We start from the raw sequence: 12025 nt of genomic DNA, 5'->3' as shown, positions 1-12025 counted from the left end.
AAATTCTTCAGATCGTGAACATGTGCAATGCATTTTTCGGAGAATTGACGATATCGCAATAAAAAGCAGTAATAGTTCAATTTATCGGCACAATAGACAACGCTGAAATCAAATGGAGGCGTGAGAGAAACATCTAAAGCGCCCTCAGTTAGTATTAACTGCGACGAGCATACGAATTTTATCATAAGGCGCCTGGATGCAACTATTCGAGCTTCATGGATGTCAGTGTTGCATACGCACGCAAGTGAAGGCGTTTTGACTTTCCAGGCACTCGCCGATTTAACCGTTGTCGTGGCCGTGGCGGCGGGCTGTACTGCGAGGATCTAAAAGGGCAGAACATCTACAATTCTTCGTTCACACTACGAAGACATTTCTTGAAGAGATGCTGAAAAGATTCTCTTCAGCACGAATAATTGCTCCACAAATCACGCTCAACACACCGCGATATCAAAATTGAGGCATATTCCTCACTCCTGCAGTCTTGTCCTTCAAAAAATTTGTCTCAGGGATGGGTCTCACTTGCAAAGTTGCGAAGATATCGACTAACTTAACATTAATCTTAGTACCCGGTTTGATCCCTCTGTTCCTTTTACGGATCCAAGACAAACTGAGAGAGGGAATATAAATAAAAGCAAACTTGTGATATGTTGTTGTTCATTCGATTGTCCGTCTTGGTTTACTCAATATATAAGTAAGACTATACCTATCCCTCTGGATCCTCGCAATATAAGTAGCCCGCCGCCGCACCACCGCGGGTGAAGCTATGAGTGTGAGTGCATGGAGAGTTAAAACGCCTTCATTTCGGCGCGTATGCAACGAATAAAACATAAAGGTCAAATCGTTACATCCAGGCGTTGGAATGAAATTCGTTTCGTGTTCATCGCACGAAAAAGTAACTGAGAGCGCTTTGCTTGTTATTTTACACGTGGACTTGATCCAGAGTTGAGCATTGTGTGATACAGTAAACTAATACTGATTTTCAGCGCGAAATTGTCAATTTCCCGGAAAACGCTTTCTTTTGTTAAATTGTATTTCAACGTCGCCCTTCTAAAATAAGGGTGCAGCTCTTGCAGTCTTCCACTGACTGACTTAAGAACGTCGAATGCAGCAGTCATTTCATGGACACATCAGGAAAAAATGTTCAAGCGCGCATCGCAATATATTTATTTTAGCGTTAAAGCGTTAAGAGTTAGAGTTTTCAATTAGAAGTTTGCATTAACCTACGAGCCGATAGGTAAGGACCAAAAGGTTGTAGAATAAAGGTCTTCGTTACTGATTACCTCAGAATCATGGAATTGGATCATTGTTCATAAAAAACAAATCAATTAAATGTTTAAAAAGAGCCCTAGCCGGCCTCAAGTTCCTTACATAAAATCTCAGGTAAGGTGCTGACAAAAATCAATTGGATGTTTCTTCTGAAGTTTTCCTTCAGGAAACGTGGCTTAAGATTCTGTTTAGGAATAAAGCATTGGCGAAAAAAGTCACCGTCTGATGTACTGTCGTGCTAAGGAAGAACGCCGTATGAACATTCGAAAGTTGCCAAATTTCCTTCGATAAAATGTTTATTTTTGAGGAAAGTTATGACTATTTTTCCTTGAAATTTTCAGGGACTTTAAGTGAAATTGCAAACAGAATTATTCGAAAATTTGGAAGGGAAATACTCATAAATGTTTACCAGGTTTATTAAAGGAAATTTGGGAACGCCTGAAGGTTCATACGGCGTTTTTCCTTAGCACGGTATTGCACATAGGCTAATCTTGGTTGAATACTCCCAGTTAGTGTATTAAACGGGGCGACTGATGAAAAAATTAGATTGAAAAATACTTTGAGTAAAATATCTGCTATGACAGCACTTACCATCATCCATGATCGCAGTTGTGACATTCCTGCCAGTGACGCCTTGGGCCCAGGCGGCCTCTACGTTCAAGTCCAGTTTGACCTTCCCTCCATTTTGCCCGGTATTTTTCAGGTACCATTGAAGATGAAAAAATGGATCGGTGGGATCTTCATGAGGGGAAATGTGTGGTACTAAATTTTCTACTTTTAACGGTTTGTATCCCCGCTTCACTCTTTTGAACCCTGATTGCTGCACTGCTGTATGTACCTGGAATTATGAGTGATACAATCAAAATCGTATTCTAAATAGGTGAGAATGGGCCATTAAATAGACCTGGCAGAGCATTGGCTGTTCATATGGAACTTTCATGAAACGTAAAAATATTGTACATACGACATAGAAAACCTTTTTTGTTCTTTTTTAAGTAAAATATGTTCAGTGGCGTGGCGTGCTTTGCGATATATCCATTGATCTGTCATTTAAACCTATGGAAAAGGATCGATTAACAGGGTGTTCGCAGCGAACACCTTAATAAGCGATTCTTTACCACGGGTTCAAATGGGGAAATATCGATAATCGATCATTCACGCCACGCCACTGAATATGTTTGAAATATGCGTTAAAAAAAGTTGTAAAATATTGGCATCGAATTTTGATAGATTCTAAAAACCACTATTTTTACTACTAAACACTAAATAAACCGCAGAATATAGTTCTGTGCTTATAGATCTGCCCGTTTTCTTTTTTCATTTTTTTTTTTTTTTTTTTTGTAAGCAGTCAATGCTCCCAGGAAAGGGCAGATTAAGGCACCACGAGATATATACTCATCTAAATTCCATAAAAATACGCTAAATAGGTTTCAAGGATCAAAAATTATTACACAAGTCAGCAAATTGACTGATAAATTCGACTGACTAAGTCAGTTAGTTATGCAATATCTATACGAATAATGATACACATATATTTATCATGAGTAGATAGTTCGGCAGAAATATATTAAAATTTAATGATCAAAGTAGTCATAAACTTTTTTAAGTATAGCTCATGCCAGTATAAAAGTAAAGTTTTACTGAAGTTTTGGACCGTAACAGCTGAAATTTCCTCTTGCCTCTTGTAAGATAAGCTACATTTCACTTAAATATAAGGTTCATAAGGCTAACACAAAACCCTGGATCATTATAGATTCTTTTAAGACCTCTCAATCTTTAGAGGAACGTTTTTCATTCCCGGTGACTCAACAATGTGTTGTATGTAGACAATGACGTCGTCGGTGGGAGGAGGGGGAGGTAGGGAGGGTCAGAAAGCCCGGACCTCCTCCCTTGATGACCGGGAGCATTTGAAAAATGTCGTTTTTCGTGATTTTCAGGAATTTTGATGGACCTTTAGACTCCCCCTCCATGAAAAATTTCTGACTACGCAACTGTGAATTGAGTGTCTCATTCACTCGATATCGCATCTTCAGAACGACGTCCTTGGGTATTCTACAGAAAATTTCTCCTGCAGCTAAATAGATTGATAAACGAGGTATCAACCAGGAATGAGAGGCAATTACTCTGACAAGTTGATTGCAACAACTTACTAAGGGATCGATTTTCAATCGTCTGGTATGAGGAATACTCCTTTTGGTTCTTGCGTGAGGCAGAGCTCTGTGTTTAAAATGGAACTCCCTCAGTGATCCAAGAACCTGCAACATAATGAAAGTTAGTTAGTTTGACAAGCGAACCTGGTACATTTTATCGATTTATCACTCCGCGCTCAGAGAGTACGTAAGACGTGTCTTGCACCGAAAAAAATAATATGCTGTCTTAGCACCTAGGATGCTAAAAATGTGTCTGGTGATCTCAATATGCTGCCTTAACTGCCTACAGAGTTAAAGTTGCATTCACAGGATGTAAAGTTAACTGCGAGGCCAGTAAGGACAACAACTCCGGATCACCAGACACATTTTTAACATCCTAGGTGCTAAAACAGCATATTATTTTTTTCGGTGTGATGGCGGAAGTCGAATTTATCACTATCGATATGTAATGAATGCAGGTGTCCAAAATAGGAAGTTTTGCTCCATGGTTACTTCATTTTTAGGGAATTCTGCACTCAAAATTGTGTACTTAAGAAAATAAATACAAATAAAAAGTAAAAAGGTAAAATAAAAAAAATAAAAAAAAACGATTATAAAACACAGAACGATTCAAGATAGCACATGACCGAATACTGCCATGCTAAGGCAGAACGCCGTAAGAACCTTCAGACGTTGCCAAATCTCCGTCGATGAAACACGGCTTTTCAAGGAGACTTGCGAAGATTTTTCAGACGATTTTTGTCGCAATTTAATCTGAAAGAATTGAAATTTTGAAGGCAAAGTGATCGTAACTCGCTTGAAAAATGAACTTTCGTCGTGGGAAATTTGGCAACATTCGAATGTTAAACGGCGTTTTTCATCAGCACGGCAGAAAAATAGTCGATAATTAGATATCAAACGGATTCATTGATGTTTTAAAGTTTGATGTACACCGTTGAAAATGAATCGCTTTTGGACACCCCAGTGAATTCGCCGACAAAGACCGTCTGACCATCATTTGGAGCATGATACCACTCTTCGACCACGTGGGAGCTCGGGTTGCTTACAGTGAAATTGAAGGCGAACTGACATGGAGTTAATACAATCTTTTCCCGCTTGGTAAAGAGCTATTTCTTGTATAATCCGAGTAAGCATATAGTTGTATGATGCCTTTTTACCTTTTTCCCTCCTTCTTCTCTCTCTTCCATTTGTCTTCTTCCTCTCTATCTTTTCTTCCTCTTCATACTTTAATCTTTTTCTGTTATTTTTCTCATCCTTTTTCTCTTTTCTCCTCTTTTTTCTTTTTCTTCTTCCTCTTTCATTCATCCTCTTCATCTTCAGGTGAGCAACACACCGTAGTGGTCGAGATTCCTGAGTCATCGTTAAAGATACCCAAATGAACAGAAGCGGGTTTAGTAAGCATATCGATGCTTTCCTGTCTCACAACTAAAGTTCAAAATAAACTCACTGGTGTACTCAATTTTCTTTTTTTATCAGTGTGGTTATTTATTTTTATAAGTATGCCATTTTTCGCAGAGTAAGAGATCCACAGACGCGATCGCCCTAGTCCTCGAGTCAAATATATTATGAGGGGGAAAAATAAATAATTGAGGGGCTCGGAGGACAAGGAGCATAAGTGCAGTTTTTGCTATTTCGAGAAATACTTATTTAAAGTTTCGAAATTACAAGAATCCTTATGGCGGAGAGGAAGTTTAAACTGGCTTTCTGATGCTCAAAAATTGGAAGTATGGAGCGAATTTTTCACAGAATATGCATGAAGACTAGTTTTCTGGATATCATGTATACCTCAATTTTGCCAAAATTGCACTATATAGCTTATGCACCTTATCCTCCAAGGCCCTCAAATAGCCATGGAAATTCGCCCGAGACAGAATTACACTCAACCTTCATGATTCACTCTTATACCTTTATTCTATGTTGGAATTGAAAACTTTGTCACTCTAAGTTGGTGACAATATTTCGACATCAGAGCTTCGCGCTCTCAATTGTTTTTTTTTTTTTCTCTAAAGCGCAGTTATGAATTTCGGTAGCTGTTTGCACTCGCAAATAAGACATGTTACCGTCCGCCTCGTAGATGTCATTTTTCCATACTGTAATGCAGAAACTTAATACAATCATGTGTCGCATATCCCTTTGACTATCCTTTTGTGTTCACTCCCCAAACATCCCTTTCTGATATCCTATACTTATACCCCTACCCTTCGAAAAACTACAATAAAAAACTCTGCCATGCAAGTTACAATTGAAGAACCGAGTACGGCATGATTTGATGAACTTCAACACGCGCGTTTATAATCAAGCGACATAATGAAAGTAAATAACCCAAGTAGCCACAAGCCACAATCTTTTTTACTTCAAAACTTCTCTTGAAATTTATGTCAGTATTAATTTTGCAAGGAGCAAGAAAATGAAACGAATTGCAAAAAAAGAGAGCTAATAACATTCCATTTTTCTTTCCTTATCTTTTCTCGCCGACTCCTCATTAGGTACAGCAACGGAAAATTAACGCAGCATCTCACTCAATCTCGGTGTTTCCTTTTCAATAACATCGTGAGAAATGCTAAATTGAATGGACGTCCCTTGAATTCCAAACACCGTCCCTCGAATACGAATTCTCGCGGGAGCAAAATAATAACATTAAGGAAGGACTGCCCGCGCGTAAACAGCTTTAAAAAGGATACGACGAATGGCCAAATTATTCATGAGGCAGTTTAAATACTAAAAATTTATTAGGCAAAATAAAATACAAGATAGCAAGCCATGAAAACCTAATTTGAATTTCCATTCGATTCTCTGTGTTTTTCTTCGGGCCGTTTTCTGCTTCTCTGTTCTCCTCACAGCGTTGGCTTTGGTACCCAAGTGTTAAGCTATTCTAACCGGGGTTTTCATAAATAAGAAATACTCGGCTTGTATTAGGTAATGCGTACCTACTATATCATGCTTACCTTGTAACTAAAGGTATAACTTTGAGTTAGGTAAAAACTTTATCCCCAATTCAAATGGTCGAATCGTCGAAAGCCGGCCACTAGATCGGAAAATCGATTAGAACCGAAACCAGCCTGTCAAAAGAGGCGTTTTTGTGCCCTTTTCTGGCAACGCAGGTATCTCGTTCAAATCTGTCCCTCTAAAATGAGACCCTCTGATACAAACCTCAGCTTGAGTTCAAAGTCCGTTTTGGCAACATAGCGTTGCAAAATTTACCCTGGTAAAAATTGGCAGTGGAATCTTTGTTCCAAAATACCATAGACCTACAGCCGGATGTAAGATTTCCAATAGCTTCTATAGCTGGCTACACAATTTCTTATAGCCGATGGCGATTCAGCAATAGCCAGGCGATAAAGTGTATGCTAAACGTTACTAATTACGGATGCTAGGACTCAGTGAGTTCTTGGACTTCTGCTCTCTTTTTGGGCCGTAGTATCTTGATTTATTTTGCAAGGAAAGCTCCGTACTTTTGACGGATGCCTGCCATTCCTAATATATTAGAGCGCCTTAGTTTCGTATGATACTGTGCAATACCTCTGGTGTGAAATAGTTGCTTCAAGCGCCGTGGCTCGCTGCGGCGCGGCAGGCGGGCAGCCAGCGCGAAACGCGCATTGGCGCCTACAAACCTAACAGGGATACTTCACGCGTTGCGCAATGCGTGAAGTATCCCTGTTAGGTTTGTAGGCGCCAGTGCGTCGCCGCTCCGCTTTGTGTTAGGCTCTAATATTTAATCTGGCGGAGTCAGCGTTATTCAACTCATGATTTTGAAATGTTTGCACATCCTGTATGGATTATTCTCGTTTTAATTGATGAAAAAAAATATGTATTAAAGGAAAATATAATGTGTGTTTTGTAAATATTAAGGTGGTTCCGTATCAAACTTGATGATTTCCAAAGCACACGAATTTCTACACAATTTCTTATAGCCTTTTATAATCGATGGCGAAAAAGCAACAGCCAGGCGATAAAGTGTAAAGCCCGGCGGTAGGAACTATAGCCCGGCTGCATAATTTTTTATCGCTTCGTATAGCCCGGCCGTATGATTTTCTCCGCATTCTACAGCCAGCTATATGATTTTCTGTAGCCTTCTTTAGCCGGCTATAAGAATTCCTATGGTATTTTGAAACGCAGCTCTCATCGCCAATTTTTACCAATGTACATTTTGTACTATTAAAAGATGCTAATATTTCGAAGTTCATCATGATTCAAAGAAAACAAAACTTCAGTCAAAACTTTTTTTTTATTTTCTGACGGTCAATATCATCAGTTTAATCGGGGATAAATACTTTTAAATACCGATAGGACATTTTTAAGATTATACAGGGTGCTTCAGGCGCCCGTGCCAGGTTTTTTCCGCGGTTATTTTCACTTTGGACGATGTTGGTGACTGGGGGGACTGAATAAGGAGCGGACCACAAGTAATCGGACTAACGGTTCCGAAAGCCCCTCAGCGCTCCTAGGAGAGAACAGAAGGGAGGGGGGGGGGGGGCTGATCGTGAGAGTCAGAGTTCCCTAGCGAATTTAAAAAATGGATTCCATCACACTTAAATAGTACGAAGAGCTTCAATTTAAACTGATACCTAAAAGTTTAAAATCGGTCCACCTTATGCCAAAAGACCACCCCTCAAAGGAAGGGACGGTGCTCCCCTGATCCTCAAATGCATATTCTGTCTCAAGCTTTTAGTACAGTCTTAGGGTAAAGGTGTTACTGTACAGGTATTCGAAAATAAGCTGCACAATTTTGATGCATTTTGCACGTGTTATGGCTGGGGGGTTGGTGAGATGGAGTTGGCGAGGTGAGCCTGCATCTCTCTTCATGTTTCACATTTCTCTTCCTTCGTTTGCGGTGAGGACGAGGACAGTGGCGTGGCGTGAATTGCGATGTATCGATTGTAATGCCTTTTAAACCTATGTAAAAGGATCGATAAACAGGGTGTTCGCAGCGAACACCTTAATAATCGATTCTTTATCATAGGTTTAAATGGCATGACAATCGATATATCACAATTCTCGCTACGCTACTGGATGAGGACAGTCCGCGGGGCGGCGCGAAGGGACGGTGGTTGCGTCCCGGACGGTATTGAAAGATTGTTCTCGCTTTGAGCCTCCCTTGGTTCAGTTACGTGATTCGAGGTGAGGCACGTCGCACAGTGGTGCGACTCATAGGGTGGTTGGACGTAAAATTTTGAAATAAAATTGCCAATTTTTTTTATAATTACGTCATATTTTCGATTTTTATGATCGATTCCCTCGGAAAAAGTCAAGAGAAATGCAATGGAGCCACTTTTTAACTTCTACGCTTTGTATTAAATAAGATATGAGCTTTTAAAATTTTCATATCATGTCCAGATATTGACTCGTCCCATTGCGCGCCGCCGTGCGCTAGCTGAGCTGCATTTCTCCGGTAAATGAGTTTACCTGGAAAGGGTGATCCTTCATTGAGGGGGCTTGCGAATCGAGAGGCAAGAGATGAGTGGTCTTTCTTCGTGGGTTTAACCAATCGTGTTTTTGAGCATCCTTAATTTCCTTAGAGATGATGGTTTGGTTTATAGTTTTTATGTAAACGCCCCTTCCTCCTTTCACCCGTGCTTTGTTTGAATTAAAGGCCTCGCTCTCATGCTCTATTTAAAATAAGATGATATTTGGGATTTGTTTGGTTTCAAGAACTGGATTTTGATACGTTTGTACTTAGATTCCTCTTCATAAATAGTAATATGTCTACACTGCCCCAATAGCAACGGCCATTATGAAACATTTAAATAACTTGTACATTTTATAAAGACAACCGTTGAAAGACTGTCAAAGTTTATGATTTGGAAACTTATTTTTCCGAATTTGTATATTAAAATGTGTGCAAGATGAAGTAAAATGCCAAAGAGAACAGTGTCAAAAAACTCCAGAGAACCTTTTGTATAGTTTAATGAGACTTCAGATGCCCAAAAATATAATTAACCACCTTGGTTCCCAACATTTTATAGCCGCGGACCATCTTTTCGTCGGGAGAGGAGGCCGCAGACCACTAATAAAATTGAGCGACCTCTTTTTTTTGGTTTATACTTTTATAATTCGACTTTTTGAACGAAAAAAATTTGGCGAGCCTTCACGGATCACCGGTTGGGAACCGCTGCCATAGACCGTTAGACATAAGGTAAAAAAAGTAAGCACTACAGCACATAATCAAATTTCATGCAGAACACGTTGAATGTATTGAAATCTTCAACAATTGACTCATTAAAGTGAAAACCCCGTTCGTAGTTTATATATCAGATGTAAATTCAAACTTCCCGCTCGCGAAAAAACCTGAATCAATGTGGGTTTGGCATTGAAATAAACCCATACACGTTAGGTAAATATGTAACTAGTGATTGGTTTCATACGATTGTTCCTCCTCCGCATATGTAAATTCCCTATAATCTTATCCCAAAAAAAAGAAAGAAAGAAAAAAAAAAATCACAGGAAAATTCTTCCATTGCAAAATGTACCGGAATTTGCTTAGTGCTCAATTTGACTCGAGTAGACTGTGGCTTTCTTGAGCGCGGAAAGTGTTAATGAACGTAGACAAAAATGACTAATGAGTTGAATTTGGAAAGTTGCTTAATGCGTTTATCACATTCTACGTAAAATATCGATAAGTTGACATAGACTGCAGTACTTAATTTGTACCGTTATTATTTTCGTCGACCAATCACAGAACGGGCTTCTTTTTTTGATAGTAAAAGGATTGAGGAGGCAATACTCTTCCTACATGGTCACTCTGTCATTCGGATGCAACAACTCACAACACCCGTGCTTCTCTGAAGAAGTGAGGAAAGCAAAAGAGCCTTCAATTTCTAGACATGCAACACGCGTATCCATAGAACACGAATAGTTGCTTCACGGCGCCTTAGCCAACTCAGGCCTTTGAAAAGCGATTGTTTTTTCCAATTTTTAATATGCAACAGGCACATTCAAGATTCTTAAAATTCATCAAAATTTTAAAGCAAAATTGTAAATTTGTTGAGAAAACATCCAAGAGAAAAAAAATTGTAATATTTATGTACATAACCTGTTTCTTAATGTACCTAATATTAATTGTCCAAGTCAGTGTGTCGACAATTTTGGTCCTAATAGACGGATAAGTCACGGGGGGATTAGTTCATTTTATTGCAATAGAAGTGGAAACTTGTGTCGTAAAGAATTATGAGGCAATTTCGTACCGCGGACGTGGCAGATTAAAATTTCCCACGGCTTTCTCTCCATACTAAGTTTTTTTGAAAAGCTTAAACTATCATTACTCCAATATAGTTGGACATTTAAAGACGTTTTTTCTATCCAAAAATGCATGTAGTTCATGCTTTTTTGTACAATGGCCTTATACCAATGGCTTAATTTTGAGTTTTTTTGTGAACTAAGGTCCTTATTTCAGTAGACGACCACGCATACTTCGTCAGTTATCCATTTTACATACAATAGAAAAAATTTAAAGCATCCTATTCGTCGCTATTTTTATTGAATTTTTGTTCGTGGGCACTTTGTCATAAACTGCCGACAATTTGTAAAATTTCATAAATTTTCTGAGGGACTTGTACGTTAAAGGGAAGCAATTCAGGCCAGCAGGCAGTAAATTTTTTAGAGGGGGGCTCGGACCTGCGTTGTTGGTAACTGAATGAAGATGAAGGGGATCAAAAAAATAAATTCGTAATTTAACATAATTTGATGACGGCCTAAAACGTGCATATGTTTTAGGATTCCTCGACGTATGGTCATTTTGCGTCCGAGACGACAAATGTGAAAAAATGGACGGATAAAACTATGTATCGGGTTTTTCCTGGATTCGAACCGCAAAAAAAACTATCAAACTATATGTTCTCATTGTCCCTAGGATGACTCGGGCATATTCACATAATAATTAATCGAAATTTGAGAGGAAAATTAATTGTTCATTAGAGTGACTTTTCCTAGATCAATGGTTTATGGTTGAGGATCCATACAGCTTTGAGCGAACAGTATTGATGAATTTTGCGCCAATAGTCGGGTCGCTCGCCCATATAGAAGCGATGTTTAGGGTGGGAGACGACGTTAAATAAAGGTATCAGCATCAATGAGAGTGTGGAGCGATTCCAGACACGAAACAAATACGACAATATTGGATTCAAATTAGACATATTGAGTGTAAGCGGATACTCACGGGTCCGAAATTTTCGAATCCGGTCCTGGCGGCCACCAAGTTGGCGACATCGTTCCCGGGGCTCCCGTGTAACCTCACCAGAAATGAGTTCGTGAAAATTTCACCCGCGACATACGCACTAAATGAGGACAAACTTAAAAAAATAAAAAGAACCAAGGGCGCCATGTGTAGTTCGCCCCATGCCTTCATCGCCTCTCAACGAAATGAATTTCACGACTTGGGCCCGTGACGTCACTGGCTATCGATTTTCCCGAGGACCCCGTCCTGCCCCTCGCCCGACGGCTCCGGCCCTCCACCCCTCCGGCCCCGGGGCGGGAGGGGAGGCGGAGGGGGGCTGGCGATGCTCGCCGAGTACGCGCGCACGTTCCCCGACCATTCATTCTTAAAACCTCAATCCGTTCTCCTTGGAACGTGCCATCCAGTTGCAAGCCCGCGCAGTGAGTTGTCCGCGACAATT

General features: G+C 39.8%; 1 protein-coding gene across 1 annotated transcript in view; it reads right to left on the bottom strand.

The window, feature by feature from the left end:
* amon (prohormone processing protease amontillado) overlaps positions 1–11784 on the bottom strand; it is a 32440-nt gene extending 20656 nt beyond the window's left edge. Inside the window, exons 1-3 of the mRNA XM_019060758.2 lie at positions 11569–11784; positions 3417–3521; positions 1858–2104 (exon numbers count right to left, since the gene is read on the bottom strand). Coding sequence (XP_018916303.2) covers positions 1858–2104; positions 3417–3521; positions 11569–11757 — 541 coding nt within the window. The 5' untranslated portion in view covers positions 11758–11784. The remainder of the gene's footprint in view (positions 1–1857; positions 2105–3416; positions 3522–11568) is intronic.
* Between the last annotated feature and the right edge of the window lie 241 nt (positions 11785–12025).

Source organism: Bemisia tabaci, chromosome 2 (genome assembly GCF_918797505.1).
Source record: "Bemisia tabaci chromosome 2, PGI_BMITA_v3".
Lineage (NCBI taxonomy): Eukaryota > Metazoa > Arthropoda > Insecta > Hemiptera > Aleyrodidae > Bemisia > Bemisia tabaci.
The sequence above is the reverse complement of the archived record's forward strand: the minus strand, read 5'-3'. Positions and strand labels throughout refer to the sequence as shown.